The 21,538-nt window shown below is 35.7% G+C and overlaps 1 protein-coding gene across 1 annotated transcript; it reads left to right on the forward strand.

The window, feature by feature from the left end:
* The first annotated feature begins 4,371 nt into the window (after window positions 1–4,371).
* On the forward strand, window positions 4,372–20,866 carry LOC121374547. The gene is made up of 4 exons (XM_041501652.1): window positions 4,372–4,681; window positions 6,971–7,171; window positions 19,949–20,194; window positions 20,805–20,866. The coding sequence occupies exons 1-4, from the start codon at window positions 4,603–4,605 to the stop codon at window positions 20,864–20,866; spliced, it is 588 nt and encodes a 195-aa protein (XP_041357586.1). The 5' UTR covers window positions 4,372–4,602.
* Window positions 20,867–21,538: the final 672 nt, after the last annotated feature.

A 21,538-nucleotide genomic window follows, 5' to 3' on the forward strand; every position in this document is an offset into this window, starting at 1 on the left:
TAGTTTACAATCTATTCACTGGTTAGTATGAACATAATGCCTATCAGTATTGACATTAACTTTTAGCGATGGGTGTTTGTAAAATGCGGACCGCACCAGATCGCTTGACAAACTGAATTTACCCTTTTAAACAAATATGAAACAAAGTGTTCGTCCAGTGTACATATTTCAGAAAGATATATTTTTATATACAGTGACCTTAAAAAATGGAAAATGACGAACCGCACATGCGTGGTACGATACCTTTTGCAAACGCATGCGCCTGAACGCAGTTAGACGCGTTGCACTTCCTGTTTAATGGAGGGTGCTTCATTTTTGTTTACTAGAATGGATTTGTTTTACGTCCACATTGTTGGTATTTTACGATTGCAATTTATTTTGTTTCACGTATCGTAACTGACAAATGTAGAATAGTATTGCCGTAAATATCGTATTCGTGTTTTTGTCGTTAGGTGAACGCAGTTTGGGACGTCAATGGTATAATACTTATTATTATTTAATAAAGAAACTGTTCAGTTTATGCAGACGTCTGTTGTTATTTATTATTGGTAAATACTATATATAATTAATGCGTCATAAAATAAAAATAAATTAAAAACATGTTTTGTTTATTATGAAAAAGTGAAAATGTAATATCTCCTGTAAGCAAAAAACACGAATCTGTCCTTCGAAGGTATAGCTTGAGCTTAAAATTGGAAGACATGTTCATTATGCTTAAATATAGGATTACAACTCGTCAAACGAATCCATACACGGAGTGATACATCGCGTAGGACAGCAAATGCACCACACACTATTTCTCTTAAAGATTGACCATCATCCCGACCACTATCAAAGATGGTCTTTTTAGGTATTGCCAAAACGTCTTCGAGATAACTCAATCCAGGTCAAGTTCACTAATATTAAAACATTTGGTTTTACAACATTATACACAACAACCCCCATTCCTTAATCAATGGAACATTTGTTACAAAGAACGGTAAACGAAGATCCATGTATATTCTTATTTTCCACGGATCTGGACAATTCGAAAATGAATTCGGACTAAAGTATACTGAGACAGACATATAACTTTACTCTTCGCTATATTGACGATCTGATCGTATATCATTCAATAATAGAAGGCCTGGATTAAAGATTACCTTCCATTGATTTACTCATGCGAGTTCGAAATAAAAGAAACATCTGAGGGTATTAGATCAGTTTCACACCTCGATCTATGCATAGAGATTCAACGCGACACAGGTTTCAAAACTAATCTGTATGACTAAAGGGATGGCCTCAACCTTCCAATAGTCAATGTTCCTTTTATGTCGAGCAATATACATTCTGCACCAGCGTTTTGTGCCTACACCACTTCTAAGATACCTTCGAGCATGCTCATTGTATGCAGATATCAAACGCCATATTATTCTGGCACGGAAAGTGTTCCATCAGGGTTATGACGTCCAGGGACCCCAAGGGGCATTCAAAAATGGTCTATGGTAGACATTTGGAAACATTTATATAACCAGATACACATACAGCCACGTATGAACACACACACACACACACACACACACACACACACACGCGCGCACGCATGCATGCACACATGCATACATCCATCCATCCATCCGAGGCAGAACGTAGCTCAGTGGAAACGAGTTCGTCTGCTGCGCGGTCCGTCTAGGATCGATCCCCTTCGGTGAACCCATTGGACTAATTATCGTTCCAGCCAGTGCGCCACGAATAAAAAATTGTGGTATGTACTATCCACTCTGTGGGATGGTGCATATAACATATACCTTGCTACTAATGCAAAAATGTAGCGGGATTCTTCTACAGAACTCTATATAAAAGTTACAAATGTTTGGCATCCAATAACCGGTGATTACTAAATCAATCAATGTGATCTAGTGGTGTCGTTAAACAAAACAAACTTTTACCGTCCATCGATCCATCCATCCATACGCACGTATCAAACGCACCTACCTACCTACAAACATACCTACATCTATACATGCATACATACATGCATACATCTCCCCAGACGTCGTTACAACGACCACGTTCGTCCCTAGGTAACTCTGTCGTTATATCGAAAGTGTAGTTCTATCAAAATTGCCGTTGTAAAACTGTTTTGTTTAATAACACCACTAGAGCACATTAATTTATTAATCATCGGCTATTGGGTGTGAAACATTTTGTAATTTTGACATACAATCTTAGAGAGGAAACCCGCAACATTTTTCATTCGTAGCAAGGGATCTTTTATATGCACCATCCCACAAGACAGGATATCACATACCACGGCATTAGATATACCAGTCATTGGGCACTGATTGAAACGAGAAATAGCCCAATGGGCCGACCGACTAGGATCGACAACACACGAATATAAAATATATTATTATTAATCAAAGCGCATTCACTGTCATTTATAAACTATTATAAAACTAGTAGACTTGATTGTTCGAAGTTATTCCTTTAATTGAATGACTAAGGCTTATTTGCAAAAGCAATACACGTCAACAGATTTAGCCGATATCGGTAACTCGGACATCACATAACACTGTCAGCTCGCGATGAGATCAAGGATGCCAAATGGCTGTGTGCACTGCCAACGTGCTACGGCATCTGTGATTATGTAATATTGTTGTAAAGAAGTGTTTTCAGAGGTAGGACGCACGTTTGTTCCTAATTTGCTCTATCGGTGTCGGAAGGTGTGAATTCCGGTGTAACAAACATAATAACATCAGTTGTACATTTGTTCACGACAATTTGTGGTCGGACGGTGTAAATGTCGTAGTAACGACGGTCGTTGTAACGAGGTCTGACTACATACAAAGTATCTACATATTTATACAGCATAGTTCATACTATATACTCTTCAAAAAAAGTAGGGGAACCTGAAATATTAATATAATATCAACTATTAGACCGAACATATGTTTCGACAACAGACATCCTAGTAAAGAACGTTCAAGGCTGTAATCAACACACCGAAACACATTCCATAGTTTGCACGTGCATCACGCAGTTGCCCCGTACACGTGCGTGGGGTGTCATTCTCGATTTTGATAATTTCCGGGAAGGTCCATTAATCACTGTGGAACATTATTTCTGTCAATCTTTATCATTCAGTTGATCATACAATTGCTATTGTTTTGTTTTTAGTCATTTTCATTGTTTGAATTTGCGATTTACTGATAAAAAACGTCAACTTTCAAATTTCACTTCTGACCCCAATCGTCCTTCACGATCTTTGGTGGTCATAAAACCTAAAGTAATACTGAACTACCGGTTGTAATGTTTGCCGAATTAATTCACTATTATTATATAACCATTCCCCACAGCTAATATACCTTACAATTTTGGCAATTTAAAATTCTTATTAGAGTTCCCCTAATATTTTTGAAGAGTATATTTCCTACGATATACCATTCACGAATCACTGGTTGGGATAGGAAAATCCAATAGCTCCACCGAGAGGATCGATATTTCATTATAGTCCATGCCAAACGAAAGGATTGTAACAGAGCGGAAATCCCACGTTTGAACACGTACGTAGCCCTGTGGTAAACCGCTCGCTTGATGCGTATTCGGGTTGGGGGTCGATCCCCATCGGTGGGCCTATTGGGTTATTTCTCGTCCCAGCTAGTGCTCCACGACTGGTATATCTAAAGACCGTGGTATTTTGCATATAAAAGATGCCTTGCTACTAATGGAAAAATGTAGCTGGTTTCCTCTCTAGGACTACAATATGTCAAAATTACGAAATGTTTGACAGTCAATATCCAATGATAAATAAATATATGTTACACGAAACACTTTAAATGGTTTAAACAGAGCCTCACGTCTGGCATATTAAAGGTTTTGTATGTGCCGTCCTGTCTGGGAAATTGAAAATGTAACAAAGTAGCGTTTAATATTGTTAGTTTTATATGACATATATGCCATTATTTGGCCCAGGGTGTATAAGATCTCTATTGCCTCCCAAATTCAGACTATAATATACGACATTCCTACGTGGTTGTATTACTATTACAGTGAAATGACTATGAACTATATCCCGATCAGCAAAATCAGGTTTGAGACACATTCATATTTGAGATAAGAAAACCTACTCATAAATTCATAAACCGTTGGACAGATAAACGCTCCCCCCACCCCACCCCAATGTGTTGACATTAAGAGGGAACCTAAGCCTAACTCTAAGGTTAAAATGTTAGGGGAGACCAGGCAGCTATTTCACCGAACTGTTCACTTTTCTGAGTCTGTAACTGACGGCAAGTTTTGACACAATAGAGCCAGCCAATTTCGGATACAATGACCAAACTAAATGTCTGTGATCCTAGATTTAGGAAACAGAGTGTGTTTGGAACGGTACAGAACTTGTCGACCGTGTTGTTGAAACGAACAGTTTTTAACACTATCACGCTCTTACATATCGTCACATAAAGAGGTAGTGGTAGATCTAAATGACCCGACCTACCCGCACACATTCACAGATATTGGGTTACGAAACCTGCGTGTTAAGTCGGTGGCACGAACGTTCTGTTTGAAATGAGGTCATCGTAGTACTTCCTGGTTGATTGACGGTCTTAGAAGAAGCCCGACATGGCTGGAGTCAGAATATATTATTTTATTATCGTATATTTCTTTATTCTTCAAACTAAACCTGTATTCGCTGCTTTTGGTAAGTTATGTTTATACTAATATGTATTTCGGGTGCGACATTATAATAGTTAGAAATATGAATTAACCTACATTGATCAAATATATATATATATATATATATATATATATATATATATATATATATATATATATATATATATATATATATATATATATATATATATATATATATATATATATATGTATAGGGGCGGGACGTAGTCCAGTGGTAAAGCGATCGCCTAAAGCGCGGTCGGTCTGGGATCGATCCCCGTCGGTGGACTCATTGGGTTATTTCTCATTCCATCCAGTGCACCACGACTGGTATATTAAAGGCCGTGGTATGTGCTATCCTGTCTATGGGATGGTGTGTATAAAATATCCCTTGCTACTAATAGAACAATGTAGCGGGTTTCCTCTCTAAGACTACAAAGTTACAATTGTTTGACATCCAATAACCGATGATTAATAAATCAATATGCTCTAGTGGTGTCGTTAAACACATATTTTATGCACTTGTCTCTTTTTGTTCGCTATTAGACGAACGGTAAGAAGTAGCTCGGTTGAAAACATATGTCATAATATGTTTTAAAGATTAAATCGTCGTTACTTAAATTATTTATAGAAACATGACGTTAATCATACTGACAGTTAATTGTGCAACTTGCTTATTTATTGCCTCTCATTATCCGTAAATATTAATTCACTTTTTGGTAATATTAGTCTGAATAGATGCCCACGATGTCACTGATATTATCTTCAATGGGGCACTTAAAACTGTTCTCTTTTGTCTTCGAAACGGCTATAAATCGACAAAAAACCCCGAACATTACAAAATATCTGGGAGAATAAGGCGATCTCTATGTTGTAAGATATGCAGTAGTGTGAGATACTTAAATAAATAATGCATTTTATGTGAGCAGGAAGTGATTGAAACATAATTGCACCCAGTGATGTCTAATCAGAGAGTAATATACTAAATTAATCATTTGTTCTTTGTGACGAGAATGTGAGAAAATTCATTTCACAACTTTTATATCGTTTTCACTGACCGCTAATAATAACGACACGCCCGTAGTTCGTTACATGTTATTTCAATTCCAACATGTATAGTTATTATACAAAAAAGCTACACATTGTCAAATGAAATATAATATTCTTAGGTATAAATGTCATAAATCTTTGAGAAATATGTCAGGACTTCAAAACAACAGGCACGTGTACTAAAGCACACTCATTGTTGGTTCTATCATAATTATACAACTACTTATTTCTTTAGAATAGTGGTACTAACGTCCACTTTTAAACGTTTTCTCCTAAAGATTATCCTATCATTACATACAATATATTTTCTGAAACTAATAGGTATATGTGCACATCAGACACTCCTATAGGTTCCGTCGTGTAATAACAAATAAGACTTTTATGTTAAAATATTAACAAAGAGCTAGATAAAATCACATCACTAACAATAATACAATATTGGTTTCCTGGCTTACCGTGCCAGTGTCAGATGACGATTCAACCGTCATTGTGTTCCTGTAATGATCAATCCAGTCCCGCTAATTAATCTGACTAAGATAATTGCATACCTTCAGTAAGTACTATAATCTTAATATTAAAACTATTAAAACAAATGCTACTGAAACAATGTGTACACGCTGGCTGACTGAAAGTGTTTTCAGTATGCCCACGTGCGAAAACTGTTGGGATGTGGGTTTGCTAAAACGGGCGACAGGTATGTTCGTAACAGCGGACAACATACGAACACATTTATGTTTTTTGTTCCACTTTAAAACGTTTTATCTTTGACCTCATTTCACAGCTATTTTGCAGAAAATTTAAGGATGCGGGGTGTGATCTGGTTAGATGCGTACATATAAAGGGCTTGAAACTTTAAAACGTTTAATCCTTGACCTACTTCCACAGTCACTTAAACGAAAATGTGGGATGGGGGACGTTGGCTGGGTTGATGCGTATACCTATACGTTATTATTGGGACCTAAATGTATTGTGATTGTGATAACGAATAATTAATCTTATTAATGATGATATATTTATTAAATTTTTGCTGTCTTCCATTCATAATAATTATTGTCCTTTAATACAATCTCATAAAACAAGTGATTTGTTTTCCTATACATAGAGTAATACAATCTCATAAAACAAGTGATTTGTTTTCCTATACATAGAGTGTGCAATACGGAGTGGTTCTATCTCATTTTCATTTCACTTTATGCAAACATGGCTGGTTTCTTCTTTGGACAGATTCTGTTAGTTAAGCATATTTTTCATTTTATTTTAATAGAAAATGTAGCATTCAGGAAAACTGCTGATCAGAGTTCATACTACCCCAGTTGGATTCAAAGTGCAAGTTATGCTGTGGATGGCGACACTACTCAGTCGACGTGCATGTTTACCAACGTTAATCAGCCATATACCTGGTGGGAGGTGGATCTGGGTAAAGAATATTTCATTCACCAAGTTGTCATCTACTTCAGGACAAACTGTGAGTACACAATAATAGTTTTAGAGTGCTTGTTAGCGGACCCGTCTTTACAATGTTAATTTTTACTATAAATATCAAATAGGATTTCCATCGCGCATGTCATTGACATTCATAATTTAGAACCTCAAGTCTCTAGAAGTTCCTGTACGAGATGTAATTAGGCGTCATGAACACATCTACTTAAACAGAGTAAGTGGATTGTGATCTTGGTCAGCTAAATAATACGATAACTGTCTAGTTATGAGAAATATTTGGCCTTGGCGTTGGAAAATTCATATAGTGATTCATACTTCTCTCGCCGACCTCCATACGGAACGGAAATTTAGGTCGCCGCAAGGTTGCCGACAATAAAAATCCGTAGAACAAACTCGCGCTGAAGGCGCACACAAGATGACTAGCGAAGCGAGTGAAACTGACATGTTTTTAGCGTTCGCACGGGTAATCCGTTTCCAATCCGCCCGAGATGAATTTTATTTATCTTTTTGCGCATTGCGTTTCTGCTTTGTTGAGGTAAAAATAAAGATGGCTGGCGTTAAAAAAGCTCCCCTTTCTTCGTTAGAAGACGAACTTCTCATTAACGAAGTTCGTAAGTATCCAAACCTGTATGATACCAGTTTACCACAATACAGGGGCCATGGACGGACAGAACAATCGTAGATTGCAGTAGGCAGTATTTTTGAAAATAAAGATCGTGGAGGGAAAGTATTTGCGGGATCAACACACTAAATGTAAATGGTCCAACGTGGTGATCCTGCCATTAAAAAACACAAATGGAAATACTACGACCTACTGAGTTTCCTATCCGACCATGTAAAACATAGAGAAACAGATGGGAACCTATCCAGGTATACCGAATCTAAAATCTATTTTACAGTTCAGTCATACATTATAACTTAAGCCCCTTTCTTATGAAACTACATTGTAGTCAGTGACAAATCTACTGTTGACGCCCCAATCACACCTTATTATCCTGCATAAATAATTGTTTTTGTATAATAGTATGTATACTGCTTACCTAAAACCCTTTGAAATGACAAACTTTACACATCTATGTCAATAAGCATACATGTTAAGTTATTTAGGTATGTAAAAGTATATTAAAATGTCGGTAAGCATTCACATGTCTTAGAAATATTACATGTAGGTTAAAAAAAATTAATTCAATTAAACACTATGGATAATATGTTTTTAACACATCCATAGAAATTTGGTAGCCCATTATCAGTACCATGGGGATATATATATATTTGATGATGAAACCATTTATAGCGCGGATCACGACAACATGTAAAGTATGAATTGTCAGCCGTAAAAAAACGCACGTGAAAATTCCGAAATGTACTCGTCTGTTGAACGGCGAGCTTGAGGAAAGCGGACTGAGTATGAACACAATCACGACGGAGTGTGCCGGGTACCCGCCGACCAGTGTCGGCAGAGAAGTATGTGTGTGTGTGTGTGTGTGTGTGTGTGTGTTATTTCACAATCCTTTTCGTCACAACAACAATGCCATATACATTCCCATTATATAATTTCTATAGGTACTAAACAGACATAACTAACACTATACAGTACTTCTGTTATGTTTTAAATAAGTCGTGACAAACAGACCACAATTTAAGCCCGTCACTTAATTTAAAACAATGTGCCAGAGTTTGACCAAAGAGATGAAAAGGTATGCACAAGTTCAAAATATGGAATATAATCAGCAATAAATTTAGTCAGTGATGCATCGTAATTAGTAGATATAGTCTCCAAATGTCTACCATAAACCTTATTGGATGCCCTCAGAGGTACCTGAACATCATAACCCTGGTGGAACAGCTTCTGTACCAGAATGATATGGCATTGTTTCATATCTGCATACAAGGAGCATGTTCGGTATCTTGGAAGTTGTTATATGTAGGCACCAAAAGCTAGAGTAGAAGGTATATTGCTTGACATAAAGGGATAACTGACTATTGGAAAGTTGAAGTCATCGCTTTTTTCATACAGCTTAGTTTGGAGACCCGTGTCTCTTTGAAGCTCTATGCATAGATCGAGGTTTGAAACTGATCTAATACTTTCAGATGTTTATTTTAAGTAATTCAACGGAAGGTAATCTGTAATACTGTTATTATTGAATTATATAATATCGTCAATATAGCGAAGAGTAAAGATAAACGTTATATGTCTGCACGAGTATATTGGAGTCTGGATTCACTCTCGGTCTTTACGAATTGTCCAGATCCATGTAAGATTAGAATGAACATGTATCTGCGTTCATCGTTCTTTGTAACAAATGTTCCGCTGAATAAGGAATGGAGTTTTTTTCTTAAGTTTGTCATGGAAGATTGTCGTGTATAATGTTGAAAAATCAAATGATTTAATATTAGTGAACTTGATCTGGATTGAGAGTGAATGATTTCAAGTAAATCTTTTGATCCTTTTGAAAATCCACATGTGATTAATACTACTTGTCTCGACATTTTGGCAATACGTAAACAGGCCATCCTTGATAGTTGTCAGGATAATGCCCAGTCTTTGAAACTACGTATTTGGTGGTGCATTTTCTGGACACCGCGATGTATTTCTCCTTGTACGAATTCTTATGATGTATTGGAATCTAATATATAAGAGAAATGGATATGTCTTCAGAATGAATGAATGAATGTTTAACGACATCCCAGCAAGAAAAATACATTGACTATTGGGTGTCAAACTATGGTAATGCAAACAAATAAGGTCATGATCAACATCAATATAAAAATTCAAGATATAAATAAAAACAGTGTAAAGAACTGTGCAAAAATACAAATACAAATATCACAGATAGATACTGACTTTTACTCAAAACTTCAATTTGTGCTGTATTGGCCATTCTCAAAGAAAATGTTACACCCCTGCACCACGGGATATGTCTTCAGATTTTAAGCTCAAACCAAATGTCTGAAAGACAGATTTGTGTGTTTAGCATATTTCTTCGTCAGATAACATAGTAGTCTTATACGCAGCTCTACTCGAATTATCAACCCCAAGTTCGTTTAGGAGACATTTAATATAATAGTGCTTAAATATGATGGTTATGTCAGTGGGCCCTATGTCAAACTGTTTGGGTAGTGTATCCAGAATTATTACAGATGGCCAGGACAAAAAAGGGCTTCCTCACATAATTTGTCTTCTTTTGTAGTTAGGGGCGTGGCGTAGCCCAGTGTTTCAGCGTTCGCTTGATGCACGGTCGGTCTGGGATCGATCCCCATTGGACTATTTCTCGCTCCAGCCAGGCATCACGACTGGTATATCAAAGGCCGTGGTATGTGTTATCCTGGCTGTGGGATGGTGCATATAAAAGATCCCTTGCTGCTAATCGAAAAGAGTAGCCCATGAGGTGGCGACAGCGGGCTTCCTCTCTCAATATTGGTGTGGTCCTTAACCATATGTCCGACGCCATATAACCGTAAATAAAATGTGTTGAGTGCGTCGTTAAATAAAACATTTTCTTCCTTCCTTCTTTTGTAGTTTGACTATTTTAGTGATGTATTTTGTCTCGAAGATATTTTAGTAATATCACATGTTCCTGTCTGTTTTGTAATTGTATGTGTGTGTCTGCGTGAATCTTTGTATTAATGCGTTGCTTTTTCCGTCTGTCAAGTACACAAAATACACGTTACATACATCGAAATGGAACAAGATCAACCCAAACAACTCAACGTCTTGAATCGAAACTAAATATTTGAAAACAGGCAGTTTGCTGGATTCGAACTTACCGTATCGATTCGCATGAAAAGTGACTGCCCGCAACGTTAACCACTCGGTCACCATTAACAGTTTGGTATTAATACAGTTTGGTGTTAATATATTTACTAATATAAAAATGAATCATATGAATTAATAATACACAGATTAAAAAATACCCCACATCCACCAACAGATTATCTGCCTGAGTATATCTAATAATATTATCCGTTGTATAATTATTGTTGCATAAATAAATAAATTAATTAATATTATTATAATATGTTATGTTATTACCAATGTGTTTTTCGGTATCGTCAATATCATATATTATGAATAAAAACATATTTTTATTGACGATACACGCGGGTAATAATCTCATTATCATGTAATCTAAAATTTAATACAACGTGTTTTTGTAAACTGTACACGCACCTTTAATTCCAGTCCGCCATTACTAGATACTCAAATGACGTAAGAATATGTGGCGCGGTGTCTTTTTGAATGGGAACGTCTTTACAACAAAATAAACTAGTTTTCTGAACGCGGGATAGCTTTCAGTGTAACACTGCTATTGAAATGTTTTTATTTGATGACTATGAATGCATACGTCAATTATGGAGTGTCACCGTAGTATGTTTGCTTAAATGTCAATAAACCTAGTGCCGTGACCTCGATTAATTTACATCTAATTTACAGTTATCAAATTCTTAAAAAATGTGAACTGAAAAATATCACATACTTTAATTGCACTAAAAATTATATGATATATATATATATATATATATATATATATATATATATATATATATATATATATGTGTGTATATATGTGTGTGTGTGTGTGTGTGTGTGTGTGTGTGTGCAATTTCTTAAACGCTGGTAAACTAAACATTACAATATATCAACCGCCAATATAATTAATATAAAACAGAGCCGAGATTGTCGGTTAGGCCACCGACTGAGGTGACATTTATTAACATTAAAACTGAAATTGTAGCACAAGTGCGAGAACATTAACTGTTAAATAATTATTATTTAAATACAGTACTAGCTTCTTTCCATAGTAACATTTTAATATTTCATGTGCGTGTATATGCTTAAAATATACTAAAGTTAAATCGCTGAAATGATTTTGGGGCTGAATGCGCCACCAAGCGAGCTATAAAATAAAAATTAAAACAAAGCCAGAGATAAACTCCGTTGATGGAAAGCATAGCAAACATTCCTTGATTTGAAGACAAGGTGCAGTCGTTGAAAGCCGCAGACCCGCCAACCTGCAAACATAAACAAGGATCCACGGCACTAATGCGACAAAAACATGTAACCAAATTAATACAATACTAAATGTAATGGAGGTAGATAGGATTTTTGTTCCCGTTTCAAACCTGTTCAACCAGAAGATTTCACAAAATGTTGTTGTAACTCGTTTTGGCACCAACGTACGGCTCCACCTGCCTACTGGCGTTTTATTCCATCAAACAGTTAAATCAACCCAGGAAACATCGTACACAATTGCCCATAAATGCCTTTATTTGCGTAAAATTACTTTATGTGCAATTTCTTAAACGCTGGTAAACTAAACATTACAATATATCAACCAGAATGTAACCCACCGCCAATATAATTAATATAAAACAGAGCCGAGATTGTCGGTTAGGCCACCGACTGAGGTGACATTTATTAATATTAAAACTGAAATTGTAGCACAAGTGCGAGAACATTAACTGTTAAACAATTATTATTTAAATACAGTACTAACTTCTTTCCATAATAACATTTTAATATTTCATGTGTGTGTATATGCTTAAAATATACTAAAGTTAAATCGCTAAAATGATTTTGGGGCGATCATTTAAGCCCATGAACTTAGCCCCAAATGAAATGTAGCATAGGCAGGAATTACACCGCAGATTAAGATTAATTTTTTTATATATCAGGGTTGTTAATATATTACATTATATGTTTTATATAATGTAATATATTAACAACCCTGATATATAAAAAAATTGACATAACATGAAATAAGAGATTTTAGCTAATAAAGATGAATATTTGAAATAGTACAACCTGGATTGTTCATGGCATAAACGTCACGGATTTCAAAAAATGTTATTGTAACTCGTTTTAGCACCAAAGTATGGCTTCACCTGCCTACTGGCCTTTTATTCCATCAAACTGTTAAATCAACCCAGGAAACATCGTACACAAATTGCCCATAAATGCTTTTACTTGTGTAAAATTACTATATATATTTTAAATTATTTATTTAGTTAATAATAGCATAACAGAAATTATGTTTTACACCACTAGATAACATAAAATAAAATGTGTGTGCCATTTATTGTAGTGTATACATGGGCCATTTTGAATTAAACTTGGTACCTTCCCTTAAATATTAGCATGTTATCGGGATTAGTTTGTTGGAATTTGTGTATGTATGTATGTATGTGTGTGTGTGTGGGGGGGGGGGGGATGCATATAGTTGAGTTAAAGAGCATCCTTTTTATGGATGTCTGGATAGCTCAGAACGCATCGTGGTTAGCTTACAATTTGCGGGCGATTCGGTGTCTTAGGTTCGAGTCCCAGCAACGGCATGGGACAAGTTTTGAGGCCAGAAAGGATTTAATTATCCCCTGCGCCAGTGCATTAATATCTGTGCATGTAACAGTCAACCTCGACATACATACAATATATAGATATTCATACATCAATACATACATACATATATACATACACACAATTACACATACACACATACACACACATACACACATACACACATATGACTAAAATTCAATCAGTTAATACTTTAAGAAGAAGAAATGCTTTATTTAAAGATACTCAACTCATTTTATTACACTAACATGGCGTCGGACATATGGTTAAGAACCACAAAGATAATGAGAGGAGAAATCTGATGCCGCCACTTTATGGGCTACTCCTACTAAATAAGCAATAAGTGGTTTTTTATATGCACTTACTCGCAGACGAGGTACTACATACAATGCCTTTTGGTATATACCAGTCGTTTTGCACAGGTTGGAACGACAACATTCCAGTGGTAGCCAGCTACATCGAGTAGGTTCGATCCTGCGACCCAAACACTTCAGGTGACAGCTCTACCGACTGAGCTTAAATCCCGCGCCTGTATATATTTAATAATCCGATTTTTGCCAAACTGTTAATTAATAAACTATTATCGTCCTTATTACACAGGACGTTTTCATACATATTTACGTTTTTGTCAACTGCGACATTGATATTCAGGCTTTGTGGCAGAAAATAAATTGTGGGTACATACTAGAAACATCACAGACCATAAGTTACCGTATTAGAGGGATTGGGTTTGGGAATATTTTGAAATTAGACACTGCATTTTGTCCACTTTGACACAGTTTGGACAGCAATTTCCTTACCACGATTTATACAAAATTACAATGGCACACATGCTATACATATATTAATTGGCAAGATTTAAGGGTACGTAATGTTACCCTCAGTACCCAGTGTCCCCCTCCATCCCCATTACAAAAGAGGAAAAGGCATTGCAAATATTCCAGACTTTCTGCAAGGTCAGAAGACTTCAGCAGCATCATGGCGTGTAGATATGACAACATGAGATGTATTTCGATCTTTTAAAATTACGAGAAGCTGCCATTCTGGAATTGTTTGTTTTACAATACCTGAGCATTTTAAATTACTGATGTTTGGTATCTAACATATGGTTGTGACTCTTGGTCTAGATAGTGAGGGAAGATATCTGCTAAGGAGAAGCCTATGTGGCAGTAATCATCGTCTTAAATACAACAAACTAAACAGCCTCAAATTTAAAAAATGCGTTCCTTTCCATTTTTGTGTTATTACAATTCAAGTCGGTATCTTATTACAATTCAAGGCAGCTCTGGTTATTACAAACCAGGGCAATTCTTTGTTACAATTCAAATCAACTAGTTTATTACAGTTCAGGGCAGTTTATTACAATTCAAGTCAGTATTACAATTCAGGGCAGTTTTTATTACAATTCAAGGCAGGTATTACAATTCAAGTAATTTATTACAATTCAGGGCACTACAAGCCCCGAATCACTGCCTTTTAACGTCATCAAATATATTAAATTAAACAAATATATAACAGAATCATAGCATTCATAAAGAGATATTTAGCTTTTTGAGAAATAAAATAAGAAAGAAAAACAGTGGGAGAGAAGAGGGAGAGAGAATGCAGGTAACATTTTGTTCAGTATCGCGTCGTGATTCGCTACGGAAGTATCAGAGATCGCTACACAATTTTGAAACATTAAACAGTAGTTGCTAATCAATTTTCAAATGACTAAAAATATCACTAATCAAGATTTTGAAAACAAAATTTTCCCTGGAATGATAAGATATTGAGATCTTAATAACAAGATTTTGAAAAATATATTTTTTATTGTTTTATTTTGCTTGTTTGTTATTTTTTATTTTTGTTTGCAAAAGTAAATTTTCAAGCAGAAGTAAACTTACCGTAAATGCTTCAATACGGGTTTTTGGGGTTTTTTAAATTTACACAAAACATTGGTAATGTAACAGATAAATCCGTACATTTTCTGAAGCAGAAAATATTTATATTCATTAAGATTTTATATCGTGTTCCAAATACTTACGTGACTGGTTAAATTCTCGAACTTAATGCTTGAAATATTTTCTGTTCAAACACAAATGACTGGCTGCTGAAAGTGAAGGTCATAGTTTTTCTCACGCGGTCGTAAGGTGGGGCGAGATCGGCTTAAACCAACCAACGGCGATAGTGCGAACCATGGCGACGTTGGGTCAACGTAGTTGTGTTATCTGGGGTGTGTCAACCAAAAACTGAAAACTATGCAATGCACTAGAAAAAGGCTACACGCAACTAGAAAGGGCATTGCAAGTGAAATTGTATGTACGGAAGCTTCTATTTAATTGGATAATAAAATCGTTTACCACAAGACAGAAAGAGCAGTGGGCAAACAAATATTGGTTGACTATGAAACATTTCAGAAGATTTAAGAAGTATGAGAATAGTTCAAAGTCAAAGTCAACAAAATATTTCAAAATGTCAATAACTGATTAATAATGCGTACAATATCCGAAATAGAGTTAGAAACTGAAAATGGAGTACATTTAGGTATAATAGACCTCTTTCGCATTCCTATTGCGCATGCGCGCGAAGAGTATCGTCCCTTGCCGAATTCGACTGTATCGAGGCTATTTACAACTTGGGGGCATTGCAGATAGTTGTCATGAGCGACATCAGTAGATGAGTAGGAGATGGGAATCTCTGGCGATTAATGTACATATTTCGTATCAGATGGTATAATGGAAGCAAAAAACGTCTACTAAAGTATATATTGGAATGGTTTAAGACCAAAAACAGTGAAACATTAACTTAGACGAAGTCTCTGGAGCTGCCTGTCAAGGGTTTTAACAAAGGTCAGGTCATAGGGCTTTACGTACACATTCAGAGCAAGCTGTTGTAGGGCACGCCTGTCTTGGGCACAAGAGCCGGCCTCGACTGGCTCCTCCGTCCAGGACAGGAAAGGTGGGGGACCGCCTGCACTGACAGGTGCAAGTGAGCGGGGGTGGGGGGGGGGGGGGGGTGGGGGGGGGGGGGGGGGGGGGGGGGGTAATTGTGCTATGGAATTTTAAATGGAGCAAGAATTATGCCAAAAGAGAAAAGATGCGCAAGTTTGATTGACGAATTTCGGCGCAATTTTGAACGGTCGGTCAAAAAGAAAGTTCCGGAGCTAAAATAGGTTTTCACATTAGTGAATCGAGAGTAGCTCGTTAATTAGACCTCTATTTTTAACAAAACAAAATTAAAATATTTGTACAATAAAATGAACTTAATTGGAATGTATTTGCTACTTTTAACAATTAGAATTATAGTTATATTCACGCGGATTTCTAATGATGTTTAATTCTCCACATGTATCAGTATTTAAAATTTAATAAAAATATGCCTCCCATTCCGCTAAAAAAACCCCAACAAATTCCGTACCTCACAGCTATATTTTAACCTTATCGTTTCATTAAAAAAGACAGTCATATAACTACTAATCAATGCTTATGGTTTATCTACAACTTATTTGTTTGTTTGTTTGTTTTTTGTTTATTTTTTTCATTTTATTTTATTTCATTTCATTTCATTATTTTGTTTTTTTCTTGTATTTACTTTTCACTGTCATTTATATGAGACACATACAACTTCAAGTCTGCCGAGCATAATACATTACGCTTATTCCTAATCTATGATATTGACGATACCGAAACACACGATGGTAATAATCTCTTTATCATATAATCTCAAACTTAATACAACGTATTTTTGTAAACTGTATATATACCAGTTAACTATCGATCGATATATTCAAATGACGTATTTGATATGTGATGCGGTGTCGTTTTGAATGGGAACGACGTCGGATATCCTTACATCAAAATAAACTAGCGCACTAGACTTTTTTGTTTTGTTTTCTGAACGCTGGACAACTTTAAAAATTAAGTTGCTATTGACGTGTTTTTGTCTGACGACTGTTGATGCATACGTCAATTCTGGAGTGTCACCGTAGTGCGTTTGCTTAAATGTCAATAAACGTAGCGCCGATACCTTGATTAATTTTACAGTTATCAAATTCTAAAACTATGTGATCTGAAAAATATTTATTTATTTATTTATTTATTTATTTCATTGGCTTCACTCTTCTTTTTCTTTCTCCATTTTAATTATTTCGGCTTAAATTCAGGCTTGTCCGTCGTCCGAGGCATAATACTTCATATGTTTGCTTCCAACATTCAAACGAAGTACCTTTTGACTGTGCATAATAAACCGTCTTAAGTTTATAATAAAGGGACCATCCTGAGTTTGTAGCCATATTATCAAGTTGTCAGCTAGTTTAATCTAAACTTTACATGTGTCTTAGGCTACATATTCTTGCTTCTATAAATATCTGTATATGCAATACAATTACACTTCTGGCCACTTTTATCTCCTTTATATAAATCCGGTTTAAAATATGGCTTGTGTCCCCCCCCCCCCCCCCCACACACACACGACTGTGTCCCTCCACTACATATTGTGCCCCCTCCCAATATCGTTCCTAAGGGCGTAATGTTTTATGGTAGCTTATTTCCATACGTATCATTTCATTTTTCTTCCAAATACTGAACCAAATTTTAAATAATTGGCTAAAAAGAAACCCCGACAAAAATCCAGAATGTAGTTATGTGTATGATGCTTTATAAATATTTAATTCACGTTAAATACGATAAATATCTGCATACATACATATACGCACGCACACGCACGTACATTATTATTTCAACCCATATCCGATATTTATTGTGTACGAATCCGAACCGATGGTTTCTCGGGCGTTAACAACAACATATATTTTTATTTCGTGATAAGCAATAAGATACAAACGTCTCCAATAAGTATTTGTTGGATGTTAATAGACGTTTTGGGTTCCTATTGATAGAATAATTAATAATAGAGCTAATTCACATCCTATTGTGTGCCCCCCCCCCCATTGTTAATGCCCCCCAATTTGTAAACAGGGTTAGCGTCCACGAGTTGCTAAGCTACGCGCACATGCACAGTAGAATTCGAAAGAGGTCTATTAACTAAGTTTTAAAATGAGATTTCAAAAACTACCTTTAATAATACAATGCATTATTTGTACGTTTTGTAGGAAAGAAATACACATACGACAAGGATAAGACAAAGAAAACAGGCAAATGAATTCTACCAAAGAGCTACATGATTTACTAAATTTTATTAGTTGAGTTCACAAATGAATCTGGTGTAGGCCTACATTTTGAATGACCATCTTCCACCCTGACTTTGGCATCATAATGTATATTCAAACCTTACAAAAGACTTCTTCATAAACGCACTGATTGGGTTCTTAGTTAATCTCGAAAATTAATCGCTGTGGCAGAATTAATTTAGCTCATTACTTTGTCCCTTTTTTGCTGCTGTTTCTTTTATGCTACGTTTCATCTATGTTCACATATTTTCTTCGTATGCTAGTTAAAGGAATGTAATGGTCAAGAATGGAAGGTGTACTGTTGCTACTGTTGCATTATATTGCCCTGTTATTCAAGTAGATGTCTTCGTTATTTTCAGTTATAGTTACTTCACCCTCTGTCTCTGTTGATATATTAAATAAATTAGTGGTCAGTCATTGAATTTGTACTTCCCCTCACAATTTTCTGCGATATTCTGAAATGTTTCAGTCAACCATATTTGTCTTTTTTACTGCTCTTTCTGTCTTGGGGGTAAACCTGTATATTTCACCAAGGAATGCGATTGTTTTACTTACAATTTAATGTGCACGGTCATTTTAGTTACTTGAAGCTTTTTACCTAATACATATTATATAGAAAGCCTGCTACTTATCGTTTTGGTTGATATTCGTGAGCCTATTATTAGGACTGAACGAATAAGTTTCCCGTTCTGTCCACACTGCGTGTGCAGACATAACAAGATGATTTCAAATATTTATGCCATCCCTTTTTAACAATAAAGATATAGATCCATTTTCTGGTATTAAATATGGCGAAAACATGACCCACATACTAACTGTTCACTCATGCTGATAACAAAATAGTGAAATTCCATGATATCCTGTGGAAAAAATAGTTTAGTGCAAAAATGTAGGAAAGACCTCTATATGAAGTGTATGATATTTGAAAGTGTCATTTTCGTGTTCTGTAAGCCAGAAAACCCATATATAGATATATTACAAGGGGTATGTATAGGATGTAAAAGCTACAAAATACTCAACACAAGATGAAATTGTGCCGTCATTTTGAATAAATCAAAGTTCTGGATATAAAATGTGGTCGTAGACAAACAATTCCACCGAATTCGTGTTCATTGACCAAAATGGCCATATAAATGACCAGGCATATTTATCTAATGTAGAAAAAATATTTATTTGCCCAAGCCTAGTGGTAGTCAGTTGTTCCGTAAATATAAATATACATTGCCCAATCATTTAACGGCCAGTAGTTTATATCCACACATGTGTATTGTTTTTAGGGAAATGGAGGCGAAATGGAATCCAGGTGTACACGTCTGTTTCACCACAACAGATTAATACTGGACAGTCATGTGGTGAACAAATCACAGGTAACATGGATGGATCTGACATTGCCGATGTAACATCTAGAACATGTGATGTGATAGGGAGGTACGTGACACTCTACACAGACACTGTTAATAAAGGGACGTGTAACCTATGTGATGGCGGAAAAGCCATGGATTTCTGTGAAGTGTTTGTTATGGGTAAGTAATTTACTATTAGGTTTCACATTTGAATAATGTTACAGATATTGCTGTAGCTTTAAGTCAACCAGGATTTACATTCTGCATATAATGTGTCTATTGGCTAAGCACGATATATTGTAGGTGCATCATATATAGTACATTGTTGATAAACGTATACATCATTTTAAAATTGATTGAAAAATGTGCAGATGAACTAAAGACAGCACCTCAAACAGTATATCTATAGTTCGACTAAGAGTAAGAGTATTCACTTTTGTGCACACATATTAGTATACAACAAGCACTTTTTCAAACATAATTTTTAATAACTTTTTTAATGTAAATTGAAGCAAATAGACCTAATTAGAAAACAAACACTCAAAATGGTATAATATTTCATCATAAATCTTGTTCAGCATAGATATAAACATTACACGTCAGTGGATATTCCAGGGCTAATTTCGCAAATTTGCAAAAAAGCGTCACCAAAGCAAGACATAATAATTTTTAAAAAGAAGAAAAATAGAAGAAACCCCCCCCCCCCCCCCACAATTTTCTTTGTTATCTTAGCTAGCTATCCTCCAAGTTTTAATGTGTTTGATTGGACCATGCATTTTTAATTATTAAGGAAACGTGTTACCCGTCTGCCGAAACTGTCCACAGCCGGACATAGAAACACAGAAATGTTGAAACATATTATAATGTTGCTACATACTGATAATCATTTTACAACTGATATGTCCTATCGACAATATCATTATGTAGTCTTTGTATATTTTAATATAAAATATATCAGGCCCGTATGGCCTAGTGACTTATTCTCCCTCCCACACTTGAGGACAAAAATGTATGCTTTAAAATTTCCCAAATCTACATAAATAAAGATGATATTGTTATGATAATCTGGTTTTAAGTTAAATCTGGCTTTGGGTTATGTAATATGGACGTTTTTATCGTCGGGTGAAAATTCAAGTAAAAATATGGAAGACTATGTGTTTCGCTGGCTGGAGAGAATAAAATATAACTGTGGCGGACATATCTCATTATGTCCTATCATGTGTTTAAACAACGACGGCGTGCTGAAATAATAAAATAATGACTTACCTGGAGAGCAAACATGTGTTCGGCAAGGTGGCTGACATTTTGTTTTTGTCTGTTCGTATAGCCAGACCGTGATCTGTGGAGCACCTGTCTGGTGGTTTTTCGTTTTTGGAATGATTTGATTGGTCGGCGAATTAATTTACATCGTAAGTTATGAGTTCTGCACGATGTTCTTGTGGAGTGCATTCTGTTGCACACGTCTTCAGATGCCTATATAAACTGGGAATCAACGCACAATCTTCAGAACTCGAAGTTAGAGTA

This window comes from Gigantopelta aegis, chromosome 6 (genome assembly GCF_016097555.1).
Source record: "Gigantopelta aegis isolate Gae_Host chromosome 6, Gae_host_genome, whole genome shotgun sequence".
Taxonomy (NCBI): Eukaryota; Metazoa; Mollusca; class Gastropoda; order Neomphalida; family Peltospiridae; genus Gigantopelta; species Gigantopelta aegis.